The 18660-nt window shown below is 36.4% G+C and overlaps 1 protein-coding gene across 2 annotated transcripts in view; it reads right to left on the bottom strand.

Moving 5' to 3' along the window:
• Positions 1-18660, bottom strand: part of HSPBAP1 (HSPB1 associated protein 1) — a 47745-nt gene that overhangs the window by 27402 nt on the left and 1683 nt on the right. Inside the window, exon 2 of one of the 2 annotated variants that reach the window (XM_016159362.2) lies at positions 7229-7414. The exons of the other annotated variant lie outside the window; for it this stretch is intronic. Within the exon in view, the coding sequence (XP_016014848.2) occupies positions 7229-7414 (186 nt within the window). The remainder of the gene's footprint in view (positions 1-7228; positions 7415-18660) is intronic. 2 annotated transcript variants of the gene reach the window in all.

Genomic DNA, 18660 nt, shown 5'->3' with positions numbered 1-18660 from the left:
TGAGTAATGAGAGCAGATAAGTTGTTCTTTCAAACATTAAAACATATACCAGTTGCTAAAAGGTTTTTTTTTTTTTTAAAGTCCTTTACTGGCCCCAAAACTGATAGCTCAATTCAAGGTCCTAAAACAAATGCTGGAATACATAATAATATAGTAAAATAATAAAGATGGTTTTAAAGTAAGTTAAAGAAAAAAGGATTATTCAGTAAATGGTACTGAAGGAAAAGGTATTAATACTTCCATATTAACTATCTGGAAAAAAAGTCAGTGAATACCACATACCAAAATAAATATGGAACAGATAAAGAGTAAATATAAAAAAGAAATCATTAAGCCATTAGAAGAAAATGTTAAAATATTTATCTATTCTCAGGATACAAGAGAAACTTCTAAATAAAACAAATAAGATTAAAAATATTAATGAAACAGTATTTAACTATATAAAAATGTAAAAATGTGAAGCAAAATTAAAAGGCAAACAATAAACTGGAAAACATATTAGTAATAAATACAATATTCTTAGCATATAAGGAATTTACTTTTTAAAAAACCCAAGAACCTGAAACCCCAATAAAGAACAGTCAAAGAACAATCATCGGAACATGCAAATTACTAATAAACATAAACACAAGTTCGCCACTGCCAATAATCAAAGAAATGTTAATTAAAATCAGGAGATACCAAATTTCACCTATCAGTTAAGATTATTTTTTTAAAAGTGCTTTCTGTAAAGCATTTGACCAAAGTATCAATAGCCTTTCATTCTTTCACTCCACAAATATCTGGATTAGGTGCTCGACCCATGGCCTTCACAAAGGTGACCTTCTTGAGGGGAAGACAGACATTTACTTACATAACTAACCATGTGGTTATAATTGTGCTAAATGTTTTAGGAAATACAAGGGGCTCTGAGATAACTTAATAGTTGCACCTAATTTGCAGGATGGGGGAGGGAGGTGTGGTCAGGCATGACTTCCATGAGAAAATGACATATGAGCTAAGATCTGAAGTTAGAAGAATTAACTAGGTAAAACTGGGGTAAGAGAAAATGGGAAGAGAGAATGGCTAGACTACATATGCAAAAGCCCTGAGTTAAGAAAAAGCAACTTCTGGAAATACAAAAACTGAAGAAATGTTTGTTTGGCCTGAGCTCAAGCAAAGAGATTAAGCTCATGAGACAAAGAGAACTTTTTACGCCACCACAAAATTTTTGGTCATTAGCCTAAGGGTAATGGGAAGCCATTTAAGGGTTTTATGCAGAGAAATAAGACAAGATTTGTTTTTTTAAAAACTGTCTCAGCAGGACTGGTCAAGATGGCGTAGAAGGTAGAGGCTGTGCACACCTCCTCTCACAACCACACCAAAATTATAATGAAACTACAGAGCAATCAGCACGCAGAGTCGCCTAAGATCTGGCTGAATAGAGGCTCTACAGCTAGGGACAAAAAGAAGAGTTCACTCACCTCAAGATGGTAGGAGGCATGGAAACACAAAACAGCCTGGCCTGGTCCAACAACTGTGTGTGGCGATGGAGATTTAGGAGAGTTATCTTGGCTGCAGAGGCCCCTCCTCCACATAAGGAGTGAGGGGTCCCAGCCCTACACTAGGGTCCCCAGCCCAAAGTTCCAGCACCAGGAAGAGAAGTTCCCATAACCTCTGTCTGTGAAAACCAGTGAAGGCTGCGGCTGAGACAGAAGGTTGTGGGAGTCACAGCTGTTTCTCTTAAAGGTCCCACGCCTGGACTTACTTGCTGACAGACTCACTCACTCTGATCTCCAGCATTTGGGCAGCTGCTTGAGGAATGCCAGGGACATATGGGGAGACACTGAGTCATCTGGCTTCAGGGCCAGAGCTAGAGGGGCAGGTTTTTCCCAGGAAGAAGTGCTGGCAGTATCCACTGTTCCTCTGTCGAGCCCTCCCAGACGTAGGCACAACCATATCTGCGTCACCATCAGTTTGGACAACACAAGTTCCTCTGCCCAGGTGGTTCCCTGAGTCTCCGCCTCTCCCAACTTGTGGGCCCACTCAAGCCACTTTCAGTGGTTTATTCCATTCAAATGGCCTGTCTTGGCTCTTGCTGAAGACTTTACAAAATCTCTCAAAGGCTCACACAACCCAAAGAAGCAGCACCTGGCCTTGGCATGCCCTGTACCTCTTACTGAGCAGCCCCAAGCCCCGCAATAGTGTTAGCTAACCTAGGTTACTGGCTTAGCCTCTTGAAGCACCTATAAACCCAGCATGGGTGGCAGCCATCTGCGGATTGCTTGGTGACTCTTACCAGGTGGCTCCAGAGGTGCACAGGCTGTGGTCGAACTTGTCCTGCAGATGGACCCCTCCCAGAACAGTGCCACTGGGCACCACACACACCTACTACCTAAAGCCACTCTACTAAGACCGGGAGACTTAGGAGTCCTACCTAATACATAGGAACAGACACAGGGAGGCAGCCAAAATGGGGAGACAAAGAAGCATGTCCCACATGAAAGAATAGAACAAAACTCCAGAAAAAGACTCAACAAAATGTAGACAAGCAATCTACCAGATGCAGAGTTCAAAACACTGGTTATAAGGATGCACAATGAACTTAGGGGATAGGTAGATAAACTCAGTGAGAACTTTAACAAAAAGATAGAAAACATAAAAATAGAGATGGAACACATAAAAGGGAACCAGTTAGGAATGAAGAATACAGCATCTGAGATGAAGACAGCATTATGGGGAATCGACAGAGTGGATGAAGCAGAGGATCGAATCACTGAGACAGAGGATGGGGTAGCCCAGGACACCCAATCAAAACGGAAACAAGAAAAAAGAATCCAAAAATATGAAGATAGTTTAAGGAGCCTCGGTACAACATCAAGTGCAACAACATTCTCATCACAGGGGTACCAGAAGGAGAAGAAAGAGGGCAAGAAATTGAAAATCTATTTGAAGCAATAATAATGGAAAACTTCCCTAACCTGGTGAAGGAAATAGCCATATAACCCCAGGAAGTTCAGAGAGTCCCAAAGAAGAACCCAAAGAGGCCCACACTAAGACGTATCATCATTAAAATACCAAAGGTTAAATACAAAGAGAGAATCTTAAAAGCAGCAAGAGAAAAGTAATTAGTTACCTACCATAAGACTGTTAACCAATTTCTCAAAAGAAGCTTTGTAGGCCAGAAAGGCTGGGCACAAAATATTCAGTGATGAAAACCTAGGACCTACAACCATGATTATCCACAAAGCTTTCAGAATCAAAGGACAGATAAAAAGCTTCCAAGTTAAGAAAAAGCTAAAGGAGCACATCACCACCAACTCAGTAAGTATTACAGGAAAAGTTGGAGGGACTTCTTTAAGAAGAAAAAAAATGTATCAAAAATATGAATAAAGAATGGCAATAACAACAGATGAATCAACAAGTACTTCAAATGAAAAAGAATTAAATGCTCCAATCAAAAGATAGGGTGGCTAAATGGATAAGAAAACAAGACCCTTACAAAGGTTGCCTACAAGAGACTCACTTCAGATTAAAAGACACACGGATGAAAGTAAAGGGATGGAAAAAGATATTTCGTGATGGATATTGTGTCGAGTGGAGTAAGTCAGATAGAGAAAGACAAATGCCATATGATTTCACATACATATGGAATCTAAAGAACAAAATAAACAACACAACAACAGAAACAAACTCATAGCTACAGAGAACATTCTGAGGGTTACCAGATGTGAGGAGTTTGGGGGAGTCAGTGAAAAAGGGGGACAGGGTTAAGAAGTACAAATTGGTAATTGCACAATAGTCATGGAGATATAAAGTATAAGAAAAGGAACTAGTCAATAATATTGTAATAACTATGTACAGTATAGATTTGTTAGGGTGATCACTTTGTGAGTTATATAGATGTCTAATCACTATGTTGTATACCTATGTTGTATATAATATTGTATGCCAACTATAATTAAAAATAAAAAATATTTTTAAGAAAAAAACTGTCTCTGGTTTCAGTATGAAGACAGGCCTAGGAGGGAAGCACGGGGTGCAGGGACTAGCAATGAGGCTACTGTAACTACTGAGGAGAGAGAGCAGGGTAACCTCAACTAGAGGATGGCCATGGAGAGAGAGAAGCATGTGGATACTAGATATTTAGGGTGTGAGTCACCAAGTCACCAGACGCTGTTAAGAGCGGCATTCAAAATGACTCAGAGGTTTCTTGTGTAAGGAGCTTCATGGACATTGCTGCTACTGATGATAATAGTCATACCCTTTGACCTAGTCATGCTCCTTCTAAGAATATATCCTAAAGAACAAGATTTATTCTCAAAGATTTTCACTACAGTCTTATTTATAAATTTAGAACTTCCAAGCAACTAATCAAAATAGGAGAATTTTTAAAAGTAAATCATACTACCATACGATGGAACATTAGGTAGCCATTTAAAAGTTACATTTAACATCAAGAGAAGCTGCTCAGAATATGTTAATTAAAAAAAAAAAACAGGCTGTGAAAATTAATACAACTTTATTTTAAAAATACAAAAAGGCCTGATGGACATACGTACGCTTTGGTAATAGGACAAAGTGTTTTTATCTTTTGACAATAAAACCACGTGTTTTTAAATTTCTTTGGATCTATCTTCTCATTTTTCCAACATTCTCTACAATGAGGAAGTCATACTTTCATTTTTAATTATTTATAACTTTAAAGAACATTTGTATGTGCTAGACACTGTTCTCAATGTTTTAAGTGTATGAATGCATTTAATCTCGAAAACAATTCTAAGATACAGAAGTTAATTGACTTACCTAAAGTCACACTGTAAGTCAAAATTTGAACCCATGCAATCTGGCTCTGGAGACCCCTCTTTTGTACCACTATCCTATACTGTTTGTGGAAGTACTATATTTATATTCAAGGAACAACTTTAAAAAGAACAATTATTAAGACAACCCACAGAATGGGAGAAAATATTTGGAAGTCATCTATCTGATAAGGGTCTAGTATCCAGAATACATAAAAAATCTTCTATAACTCAATAAAACAAAACGAACAAAAACTCAAAAAGCTAAAAGCATCTCAATTAGAAAATGGGCAAAGAATCTGAAGAGATTTCTCCAAAGAAGATATCCAAATGATCAATAACCATATGAAAAGGTGCTCAACATCAATAATCATTACGAATATGTATATCAAAACCATAATGAGATAGTAGTACTTAATACTCACTAGGATGGCTAGAATGAAAAAATGGAATAAATGTTGGCAAGGATAGAGAAATTGGAACCCTCATATACTGGGGGCAGCTGCTCTGGAAAACAGTTCACAGTTCTTCAAACGATTTAAACACAGTTATTGTATGAGTCAGCAATTCCACTTCTAGGTCGAAACCCAAGAGAAATGAAAACATCGTGTCCAAAAAAACTTGTATATAAATGTTCATAGCAGCATTATCCACAATAGCCAAAAAGTGGAAACAACCCAAGTGTCCATCAACTGAAGAACAGATAAGAAAATGGCATATATACATACAATGGAACATTATTCAGCAATCAAAATAAATGAAGTAGGTACATGCTACAACATGGATGAATCTTGAAAACATGCTATGTGTAAGAAGGTAGACACAAAGGGCTATATATTGTATAATTTCATTTATATGACAGGTCCAGACTAAGCAAATCAATCAAAACAAAGTAGATTAGTGGTTGCCAGGTGCTGGAGGTAATGTGGAATAGAGAGTGACTGCTTAAGGGGTACTGGGCTGCCTTACAATGTGATGCAAATGTTCTGGAATTAGATAGTAATGGTGATGGCTGCACAACACTGTGAATATGCTAAAACCACTGTCTACTTAAAATGATGAATTTTACATCATGTGAATTTTATTTGAATTTATAAAAGAACAAGTTATCTTTAGATAAAAACTCAGAGGAGTTGTGCAACTGCAAAGCCTATCTACTTCCTTTTTCTTTAATGCTTAAGTATTAACTTGAAAATGTCAAATTACTGTGCTTCATTATAAAACAGGATAATAATACCATTCTAAGAGGGTTTGAAAAAGATTAAGAGTTAATATGTATAAAGCACTCAGAACAGTGCCTGACACAATGGCTCTCAATAACTATTAGCTATTAGTGGTAGTATTGTATTTGTAGTCTAACCAGAATGTGGAAAAAATTTCTGTCTAACAAACACTTCAATGAGTAGAAGATTTATTTGACTACAATCAAGAAGGAAAAAGCACAAGTTGATTTTTATGTGGCTGCTGCTGGCCTAGTATTTAATTTTAAAATACAATAATCATTTCAGTCTGTGATTAGAACAAGATGCCGAAGAATTTCAAGTATATTAATCCTGCTTTACCTGTCATGAGAGCACAAAGACACCAAAAACTGAATAATTCTATGAGATTTACTAGAAGGTCAATGTGAAAGAAAGAGGCTTGAAGAAGCTAGGTAATTTTCCAGCTCCTTCGTAGTTATTAATAGATATTCATAGAGCCACTTAACAGCAATACTTAAAACACTGAATTTCTAGACTACCAAACTTACCCATATTTAAGTAGAAATTAAACACACATCCTGAAGCCAGACAATAGTTACAGACTCTTTTAGACTAGAAAACAGCACTACTTCTTTCCTTTAAATTAACTATTTTTACAGTTAATAATAACTGCTTTATCCGATTACAAGGCAAAAAACCAAGATGTTACAAGGCTTCAGGGAAGAAGAGCAAGCTGGCAAATCTAATTGTTTAAGAGAACAGCTTTACCTATGGTTTACAGTTATGTAATACAACAGAGGTCAGGCAGCTGATGAAGCAGAGAGCGAAAATTTCAACCAAGGCTGAACACTATAAATAGTGCCTGAAGCCACAAATAACAGGACACATTCTACATGAGTCAAAAGTGGAAATGACTATTAGATCAGTATTGGTCTTTTGCAGTCACAAGAGAACAGAAATAATAGCATGTCGACAAATATTTATTAAATGTCTACCACATTCAACGAATCACAGTATGTGGACAAATATATTTTCTATGAGGTTATAAACAACTAGTCATTTACTCTAAAAAATAAAATCTAATACAAACTGTCTTTCTAAAACTTCCAATAAAATACTCCTTATCTGCAAATGGTCAAAAAGAGAATTAGTAATAAAGGATTCTCTAGAGATAAAGAAACCACTGCTGGGAATGTGGAAGTGCTATTGAAGAGATATTATGATGATGATTCCTAGTGGTCCTACCTGTATCTGTGCTTCTCATTCCCATTCTGAATCGTATCTGCTTGCCATGAAGGACCTCGGAAAGGTATTTAGCAGTCCAGTGTTGTGCTGGCCAATCAAAAACCATGTTACAGAAGACTGCAGGTTGTTGTAAAGTCATGATAATTTCTTTGGCTTTCTCTGGTGTAAAAGGTTTGACATGTTCAACTAGAGAAAGAGATAAACAGAGGAATAGATAACTATAAAGTTATTTCATACAATATAAAAAATAGCTAATATCGTTTCCATTATGGTAAATCTGTGTAATTATACTACATTTACACATCACTTATTATTGTTTATATAACCAACCATAATTCTTAAATGATTTTTCTCATCAAATTTTAAATGTTGGAAAATATTTATAATTTTTAACATTAAAAATGTTTTTAAAGAAGGCTTTTCAACCCTAAACTTAAAAAGATGTAATTTTTTTTAAAGATGTAATTTTTTGAAAATATAATTTTCTAAATAGAGAAGTACGTAAGAAATGCTGATGGAAACTACTTTAGAACAGCTAGAGTTGCTGGAGTCAGCAACAATTCTACTTGCTATATCACATGCTTATACCAAAAAGACCACTGAATTAATACAGTCAATGGGAAAGGGAGAATGATTTTCATTGCAAGATTTAAAAAGATAAGAAATGTGCTAGGATTCTTATCTTCAACTGGATCTATAAACAGTACAGGGGATATGCACAAACTGAGTACTTCAATAAATTTCACTGAATCATAGAATTAACAAATTAACTGAATCAACAAATTCTGGTTAGGATAGTAAAGATTAGTATTTGTTACATAAAACAAGTTTCTACTTAAAGACGTCTTAAGATGAAAGTTTTTTGGTTAAAGTTAACAAATTTCATACTTATATTTATGGTTCTCTGGAACAATCGGCTAAACCCTGTATTTCGCTGTTACCTAATCTGTAATTACACTTAACTTAAAAAATTAAGAAAAGCTCATAAATAACTCATCATCCAACTTTCTTCTAAACTTTCTGATAAAAGAGGGATGAGAAATCACTCATCAGGAACTTGAGTCATTTGTACTTGTAGAACGCAAGGCTTGCTTTTAAGAAAAAGGAAAATTTGGCTTCCTTTCTCAGATGAAGGCAAAAATTCAGAATCATTCCCTAAACCCTTGGTGAAGTGACTCAGGTCAATATCTGAGACCAATCTGTCACCTTCTACACAGTCAAGGGTCTTAAGTGAGGAGATTAATGTGGATGCTTAGAGAGAAAGGTTATGGAGAAGGGCCAAGGGCTACCTGGAGTAAGGAAAAGGCACTCAGGGTCTCGCCGCTGTTAAAGAAGCCCCAAGTCTATCAGTAGGTGACATTTAAGTATTGAAGAGCCCTGCTAAGGAAAACAGGAGGTGACAAGGAATAAAATTTTCTATCTTTCCTTGAGATATTTTTTTCACTCTTGACACACATGATAAATTAAAGGTCTGAACACATACTGACCTGTAAATTTAAGTACAAGGTTACCTAGACTGCAATGCACTGAATCTTCCTGGACTTGGAATGCCTTGATTCTGTGTGTATGAAAATGGACAACCGGCATATCTTATTATATATTTCTATAAGTTTTGCTAGACTATGAAAAGCTACAATACATTCCTGATAATACTCTGTGGCACACAATTTCAAACTACCTTCGGGAAACTGGGAAAATGAAGCAGGGGTCGCAAACGACCACCCATTAAACTAGTAACTCAAGTTACAGAAATTTGCTTTCAACAAAGTAATCATAAGCTATATACATATTCATATATTACACATATATATACATATAAAATACCTATTTCCACAATGTAAACACTCAAAATATAAATAACCTAATGTCTTAAGGTAGAAAAATATTTACTAAATATTCTCCCATGGTACATTATATCCATTAACAATTAAAATGAGGGCTCTGTAGAAATGTGTGGAGATGTAGGAATTGGAATTGATTTAGACAGCCACTGCAACAGCCTAGTAAGAAGTGTGAAAATAAGGCCCTGACGCCCTGAACAACAAGGGGTGGCAGTGAGGAAGGCAGAGTTTATAGACATGGAGAAATACTAAGAGAATAATATCAAAGATTATTAGGATCAAAGAGATGTGGGGTTGGAGGCAGATGCAGCTATAAGGAAGGCTGAAGTTTCCAGACTTTGTGATTTACCATGTGAGAAAAGTTAGAAGCAACAGCTCATTCTGCTGAGAAGATGAAGAGTTTGGTTTTGAACATCTTCATCACACAGTATCACATATTTATTCATAAAACACTTTACTATTTGCAACATACTTTTATATACATTAAAATAAAAGTTCTTATGTGATCCTCTAAGAAGCATGTAAAATAGAGGCCGAGAAGGTATTTTATTACCATTTTCCCAAGGAAGAAATGGAAGCTCAGATGTCAAAGTTCAACACCCCAGTGATAAGCTGTAACTATAGGTCAGGTTCCCTGATTCCAAGTCTAGTGCTCTTCCCACTGCACGATCCTGCTTCCGGAGAATTAAAACTGAGTAACTTACACTAGCACTAAAAATTCAGGAGAGATAGTACAACCTAAAAAGATAAATAGGTTTGGGAAAGCTTTAGATCAATTCATAAAAAATAAATCCATGTGTGCAATTGGGGAGGGAAGAATATTTTGGGATGTGTTTGTCTGTGTGTGTGTGTTGGGGGAAGTACTAATACCTGTATTAGAGACTGCTAGTTGCCTATTTCATCCCAATACCCATTTTCTTTTTCCTTACTAACAGAACTTTGGGCAACGGAAGTGGCTAAAAAATTACAATTCCTAGACTCCTTTGATACACACACACACACACACACACACACACACACACACGTATATATGTATTATATCTCACATCTCTGGAAATTGCCCTCCTCTCCTATCTTCTACCTGAAAACGGACATAATGTCTATCCATCTTGAGAGATAAAAGAAAGACCCAGGAAATTGCAAACTCAACTGTAAGAATGCAAAGATGCCTATCTTTGTGCCACTGAGCCAACATCAGAAAAATTCTACCTCCTGAATCCTTTCATGAAAAATTAACTATTATAGTCAAAACTCTTATTAGCTTATAACTGTATAACCTTCTGAGGCTATCATTTTCAAGGACAACCATATTCGCCCTGTTAAAAACAAGATAACAGACAAAATGGAGTTGTTTATGTTAAGCCCTAGGTCACCAGACTAAAATGTAAAGTTTCAGTCCTTCTCAGAAATTAAATCTTAAACCAGTTGACCAGGAAACACCTGGTCAGTACTAGTGACATAATCTGCCCGATAGATCCCTACAGTCCCCTAAAGTAAAGTGACCTTGTTACAACCAATCTAATTTTGCTAACATAACTTCCTTATTCCCAGCTCTCATCTGCCAATAAAAGTCTTTCATTTTGTACAGCTCCTCAGAGCTCCTTCCTATCTGAATGTTGCCTGATTCATGAATCACTGAATGAGGCTAATAAGATCTTTAATTTTCACTCAGTTGAATTTTGTTTGTTAACATCCCTAAAAAGTGCCCTCACCTATTGCATGTTTAGGCTGACCTACTGCAGCATTATTTCCGTTCTAAGGTTGTAAAATAGTCAAGCTGTCGACATTCTACTTCCAGAACTTTAAAGGGCAGAGATAAATAAAAGCACCAGTCCTTTCTGAGTAGGGAGTTTATTTATTCTACTTATCTTAAGTCAGAGCCAGTAGATCATATAGCTCTGAATGTTCTCAAAACAGTTCTCTTACATGGTAAGACATGTCTAGCCACCATTCCACAAATAAGTACATGGGCATTAGAAACACATGACTAGTGTTTTGACAGAACAGCTTCAAAGAAGTAAATAAATATTTTTTCCTCTAACACAAGGTTAAATTTAATATATATATATACACATATATATAAATATAGATATATAGATACAGATCTGATCTAAAAATCCCAAATGTTATAAGAGACTCTAAAACTGAAATTTACTGAAAAAGCACCTGGCCCAGCATTGGAATTTATTAAATGTTTAAACATTTGCTAAATGAATGAAAAGTGCTATAAAGTATATAAAGCATATATAGTACAAAGCAGTAGGATACTTACCATAATAGGAAATCAGCATATTTACAGAATTTCAGGCCTGATTGCCAAAAGCAATCAGCTGGTTGTAAGATAAAACTAATTTGGTTTCTGATCATTTACTCAACAATGAACTGGGCCACTAAATTAATGAATTTGTGTTACAATTTCCTTTAAAAAAATGCAATCTACACTGTATTAATTAAATAGCCTAGGGATGCACCCAGTCATTCCACACCAGGAGTATTTCCAGAGTCATAAAAATTATGAGGTAACTCTGACAGCCTTTAAAGGATAAGCGTACTTAGATCTAAACTTGCAGAAAATGGCAGTGTTTAATTAGATGACTTGGAAACTGCTGAAAAAACAGATTAGTGATCTAAGTGTTGCACAAGACTTTTCTCCCTATAAATATAGCATGGTATTCAGATAATTTATTACAGCCTGGTTACAACCAATTCTTTGGAGATAGTGAAACCCCACTAAAAAGCAAACTAACTGCCTTTTTCTCAGTAATTTTTTCTTTAATTAATGCAAAGTAAAAGACCATTTGAAACCTAATTTCCATGAATTTGCTAGCGATCTGGCTTCTATCAATATCTGGCATGGACTGTACTTGAGATTTAGAATTCAAGATGAGAATAAGGAAAATATACCAAACTATAGAGGAGCGACTGTTCCCTGATATGACCGCTGCCGGACCCGAGAGCTGGACCTGGGCCAGAACAGAGATTGCTTACTGAAAACCTCTCCTTAGAGCCTGTCTGACCATAATCTATGTTCATTCTGACATAAAATCAGCACCTCCCCCTGCTTCCCACTATGTGTTGGTTCCTGGAACAAGCCATTGTCCTGACCTAGTCAAGCATGTAATTTCCCCATACCTGGTAGCATTTGCATATTAGTACCTATCACTACCTCCCCCCACACACACACACACACTCCTTATCCTATATAATTCTTCGGCACTTGCCAAAAGGTAGGGTGATCCATTTCATCCTGCAGCTGCCCAAGATGCTCCTCGTATGTAAAGTTCTCTTAATAATCACTATTAATTATCAGACTTAACTGGTCAGCCTCTTTCTTCAGTCTTTCCCTGCCCTCCACTTATGGAGGTAGATTTTCAGTTCCGGAACTTTCCCTGGGTCCATGTGTACTAACACTAGTTTACAGAATACTCTCCAAATATTGATAGAATATAACAAAGACAAAGATTCTGAAATTAAAATTAACTAATGCTCATGTCACATAAAATTTTAATAGACATTTTAATAACTATTATATTTAAATTACTAATTTTCAATCTTGTTCAAAAACTTTCTGAAAGTGACATGAGAGTAAGGCACAAGTTACAATACAGAAACTCACCACAGTGACATAGCGTGAATTAAAAACTATGTCCTGGCATGGTGAGCTAATTCATTTCTAAATCCATCAATATAAGCCTATGATGATTTCATCAGTCTGACAACTACTGTATAAACATACAAGAAATTTGAAAACCTCTGGAATGGCAGATATTAGGAATGGTAGATATTAAGGTAAAAAATAATAGACATTGGGCCATGTCAGAAAAACACTGATGGAATTATACAAATATTACTTAATAAAATGACTGCAATATTTATACTAAAGAACCAATGAATGGTAAAACTTACACCAAAGATAATGTTTCATTTTATAGTCACTATTTTAAAATGTCAATACAAACTGAGAAAGTTCTGAAAGTTACTACAATGCTTAAGTAAAATGATGAATAGTTATAAACCCTTTGAATTTTAACGTCTAGAAGGTGGTGCCACAGAAGAAACCACAATTGGAAATGTTGAGATGTTATGACCAATATCGACGCTTGGATTGGTGGTGAACACTGAACAGGTTCACCCAGGGACAGGAGACAGTTAGATGCTGGACAGGTACCATCCTCTTCTTCCCATCTTCTTACATGTCACTCTTGCCCAGTTAATCCAGAAAATCGTCTTCCCCTCCTCGATGCAATCTTTCAGGAGCCAGAAAATAGCTCAAAAGTAATATTTATAAGCTTAAAGTAATACTGATCCTAAACCTAAAGCAAGAAAAAGTAATCTATATTTTAAGTGAAGTGAATACTAGAATGTTGTCTCAAAGACTAAAGCTCTTTAAAATGCTCCAAAGTATCTTCAAAATTTCCACCAAAATGTTTCCATCTCTTCAGCTTCCACTAAGTAAATTTTCCATAATCCAAAACAAACTGATTATTTCATCTTTTCATCAAAAATATTCAACAGTAGAATCTTGAAGAGATATCTGCACACCCATATTCATAGGAGCACTATTCATAACAGAAGCAACCAATGTCCACTGACAAATGGATAAACAAATGTTTATCTATACAGAGGAAGATTTTTCAGACTTAAAAAGGAAGGAAAATCCTGTCTCATGCTACAACGTAGATAAACTATAAGACTATTATGCTAAGTGAAAAAATCCAGTCACAAAAAGACAACTACTGTATTATTCCATTTATAAGAGGTATTTAAAATAGTCAAATTTATAGAAACAGAAAGTAGAATGGCAGTTACCAGAGCTGATGGGAAGGGGAAAAGGAGAGTTGTTTGTTGGGTACAGTTTCAGATTTGCAAGATGAAAAGGTCCTGGAGATCTGTTTCACAACAGTATGAATATACTTAATACTACGGAACTCTTAAAAATGGTAAACATGATAAACTTTATTTTTTTTTTTACCATCATTAAAAAATATTCAATAGTATTATTTTGCTAATAGTCATTATTAAATATAAAGTATTTTAGCTACACATGAATTACACATGTGTTCTATCATGGGAATTTAAAAAATTTTTGAGATCTCAGAGGCTTTTGTTTTTCTTTAAACTCCCCTGCCTCACCCCTGCCCTTTTTAGAAATGAGAACAAGAATAACATGGAGAGTATGGCATCCCTAACTGAAGTTATGTAGGAGTGTCGGTTGTATATGAAACTCAAGTCCGTACAATTCTGGAATGAGATATTTCCTTTGGAAGGACTGCAAGAACAGTTGCAAAGATTCATCCTTCTCTTCATCAAGGCACAAGCCTGGATATAAAACTATGAGAGCCCAATAGTAATATAATATCTTCAGGCTGAAAGACAGAATCATTTTCAAAGAATTGTAATTTTTAATTGCACTGAAATGCTTCAACCAATGTGTGATCCTGGAAGAAACATCTCATAGTCAGAATTTCGGTTGATTCTTAACAATAAGTAGTTTCATGTTTGTTTGTTTTAAGACTATTTTTAAAAGTAGTTTCAGGCTTACAACAAAATTAAGAGGAAGGTACAGAGATTTCCCATGTCCCTCCTCCTCTCACATATGTGTGCCCCCGCTTACCAACATCACTCATTGGAATGATACATTTTTTACCAAGGATGAACCTAAACTGGCACATCATAATCACCCAAAGTCTACAGTTTATCTTAGGGTTCACTCTTGGTGTTGTGCAGTCTATGATTTTGGACAAAAGTGTAATGAAATATATCCATCATTACAATATCATGTGAAGTATATTTACTGCCCCCCAAATCCTCTGCGCTCTGCCTACTCAACCCATGTTTGTTTTTAATAATTTCCAACCCATTACTTCAAACAAATTATGTCACATCCTTGAAGGCAACCTGTTAACTTCATATATTTAGAGTTTAACACAGTGCTTGGCATAAAATGATGCTAAATAAATCTTTTCTGAATTCACATCTTACTTTTAGCAATGTATGAAATGACCATTTGTTTTCTCCACTTTTGCTAAGAACTACTGCACACAATCAGAAACAACCTCAAAATAAAAGGGCAAGTTCCACAATTTAATGCTCACCTCCACATGTTCTCTTTCCTGCTCCCAATCACACTATCACTGACTTCTAATTACCCTGGCCTCACTGCAACCATTTCAAAGCTTCTTCGCTCTCAAATCCCCAATATCTCTCTCCATTTCCTCACTCTGTGTGGTGCCTTACTCTATTTTTCTGAGAAAACTGAAATCCATGATTTCCCTTTTTTTTCATTTCAACATTTCTAGCTCACCTTGCCCTGCTTTGGTCTCAACTGACACAATCCTCCTCCTTTTCACTTGCATATTCTGCCACACTTCCATTCTAGTAGAATCAGTTTCCTCACTCCCCTCCCCTACCCACCCCTATATACCTTGGGCCTTGGTCTTTTCTCCATTCACTCTATTCCTGGCCTCACCTCACCAGAAATGGCCTCTTCCATTCATTTCCATAGCCAAATTACAGTCATGAGCCACATAATGATGTTTTGGCCAACGAAGGACAGTGGTCCCTTAAGATTATAATGGAGATGAAAAATTCCTATCACCTAGGATGTCGCAGTCATCTCAACATTGTAGCTCAACGCATTACTCATGTGTTTGCAGTGATGCTGGTTTAAACAAACCTACTGCACAGCCAATTGTATACAAATATAGCATATACAAATATGTATAGCACATAATACTTGATAAGTGACTTTGTTACTGGTTTATATATTTACTATAATATAGTTTTTATCATTTAGAGTGTATTCTCTCCACTTTTATATATAATTTACTGTAAAACACTATGCCACATTACACCGGCAGCAACCTCACACCTCATCTTTATTGCCTCTCTTGATTGTATCGCTTTCTCTTGTGCTTGATTTAACCTCATGTTGTTTTGTACAGTAGCATTCTGTATAATCTTGTAGCCTAGGAGCAATAGGCTCTATATAGCATAGGTGTGTAGTAGGCTACACTATCCAGGTCTGTGTAAGTGCACTTTATAATGTTTGCACAAAGACCAAATTGCCTAACAATAGATTTCTCAGAACATATCCCCTCACATGACTGTATACCAAACCTTCAAATTATCCTTGGAAGCACAAACACAATCCAACCATTATCAGTTCTTTCTCCCCTCAGCACCCAAAGCACGTAATATGTGTAATGTTTACATCCCATCTAATCACCTCCCTGCCTTGTGGATATGTCCTATACTACCATTCTTTTTATCTGTGTCTTTTTTCCCCAAACTGTATTTAGAAGCTATTTTAGGGCAAGGACTGTCTTCTACCTCATTGTATGAAAGAGTCTCCTATTCATAGTGTACATTCAAATTTTTGGATAATGGAATGGTAATAAATTTCCTCAAAAATAACTTTTCTATGACTCCAACAATAGTTATCACTCCACTGACCATACTGATCCTTTCACATTTATTTATCCAGTGTGTGGATTTTTCATACCCTTTATTCACAGAAGCCTTATCTAATTTAAAGCAAAGCCTTCTCTTCCAGTAGGATTTTGCTCATTTAACTTACTTTGTAACAGTAATAAGTGGTCATACCAAAAGGTTGTTTCCTGGGAGAATGATAGTTTAAAAGAGAGTTCAAAGTTCCACAGATATGATTCTGAGAATCCTTTGATACAAGAATTGAAGTCACCTGCAAAAATGTGTGTTCATGCTATATTTTTTAGAGGAGCAAATCCATACCTTAATCAGATTTTTCCTTCCTTAGGACTTCAAGATTAAGAATCACCAGTTTCCTCAAGAATATGAAATTATGAAATTATCATAAGACCCAGTAGTTCCATTTTTAGCTATATGAACAAAGAACTGAAAACACAGGCTGATACCAAAACTTGTAATATGAATGTACATAGCAGTAGTCATAGTAGCCTAAAAGCAGAAACAACCCAAATGCCCACCAACTGATGAATGGACAGCAAAATGCGGTATACCCATACTATGCATGGAATATTAGTCAACAATAAAAAGTAATGTAGTATTGATACGGGCTATGACACAGATGAACTTTGCAAACATTATGCTATGTAAAAGAAGCCAGACACAAAAGGCCACATATTGTATGATTTCATATGTATGAAACGTCCAGGATAGGCAAATCCGGATAGCAGAGTAGATGAGTGTTGCCAGGAGCTGGAGAGGGGGACAAATGCAGAGTGACTGCTAATAGGTAGCAGGCTTCTTTTCGGTGTGATGAAGATTTTCTGGAATTATAGTAGTGATGGCTGCACAATTTTGTGAACATAATAAAAACCATCAAATTGTACATTTCAAAAGGGTGAATTCATGGTATGTGAATATCATAAAAAATAAAAACCTCCCCTTCCTCTGCTGCATGCTTGACATCTTTTGCAGCATCCTTCCAAACCTAAACTCTATGAATTCACATTAAAACTCAACGGTGCTCTCACAATCACCTCCTTTCTTCGGGTTCCTAATTTATGTGTCTTTTCTCAGGCCGGAAAATTTCAGATATCTCCAATTTCTTTTCTCTCAGTTTCAACATCAGCCAGTCACCAATGCCAGCACTTTCTATTAAAAAACATGGCTACCATTCTTGAATACATAATTCCTGCCAGATACTATATTACATGATCTACAATTATCTTTCATTTTCACAATATTCATGCATTTTATAGAGGAGGAAACTGAGACTAAGGGCGATGAAGTACCTTGTCCTTCAGTCTTTCTCCCTCTATCTTCCACCCTTCAGCCAGAGTGATCTTCCTAAAAATAAAACTGATAACGTTACTACCCCACCTAAAACTCTTCAAAGGTTCCTCACTGTCATAAAGTCCAGATTCTTTAACTTGGTATAAGGCAGGGGTCCCCAATCCCTGGGCCATAGATCAGTACTGGTTCATGGCCTATTAGGAACTGGGCCACACAGCAGGAGGTGAGCAGCGGGTGAGCCAGTGAAGCTTCATCTATATTTGCAGCTGCTCCCTAGTGCTAGCATCACTACCTCAGCTCCAACTCAGATCATCAGGCCTTAGAGTCTCATAGGATCACTGGTACCTGGTGTCAAAAAGGTTGGGGACTATTGGTACAAGGTACCCATCAGGATCCCTCTTCTTCTCTCACCACACTTCATATCAACTTCTTTCAGTTCCTGGACCATGCCAAGCTCTTTCTCCTCTTGCCTCTGGACTTGGCACAGCGTTCCCTTATTTATTCTGTCAACAAATACCATTGCCTGCTATGCCTGGCATTGTACTTGCTGTTTGGGCACATGTGGTGAATATTTGTCCTGCCCTCAAGGTATTTAAGGTCTAATGGAAAAAACAATAATAAACAAGTATTTACAGGTTGTGGTAAATGAAATGAAGGAAGCAGCATGCCGTATTTGTAGAACAGCTAGAGTTAGAGGTCGGGGTAAGCTACAATGACTGTTTTAAATTGGTTGGTCTGCTAAAGTCTCAGGTGGTGACATACTCTGAAACCTGAAGATTAGAAACCAGCTATGTGAAAAGCTATGTGGAAGGGTGTGTGTGACAAAAGATATTCCTGGAGACAAGAGCAGAG

Source organism: Rousettus aegyptiacus, unplaced genomic scaffold, assembly GCF_014176215.1.
Source record: "Rousettus aegyptiacus isolate mRouAeg1 unplaced genomic scaffold, mRouAeg1.p scaffold_m13_p_4, whole genome shotgun sequence".
Taxonomy (NCBI): Eukaryota; Metazoa; Chordata; class Mammalia; order Chiroptera; family Pteropodidae; genus Rousettus; species Rousettus aegyptiacus.
Note: the sequence above shows the minus strand (reverse complement) of the source record. Positions and strands in the feature narration are given on the sequence as shown.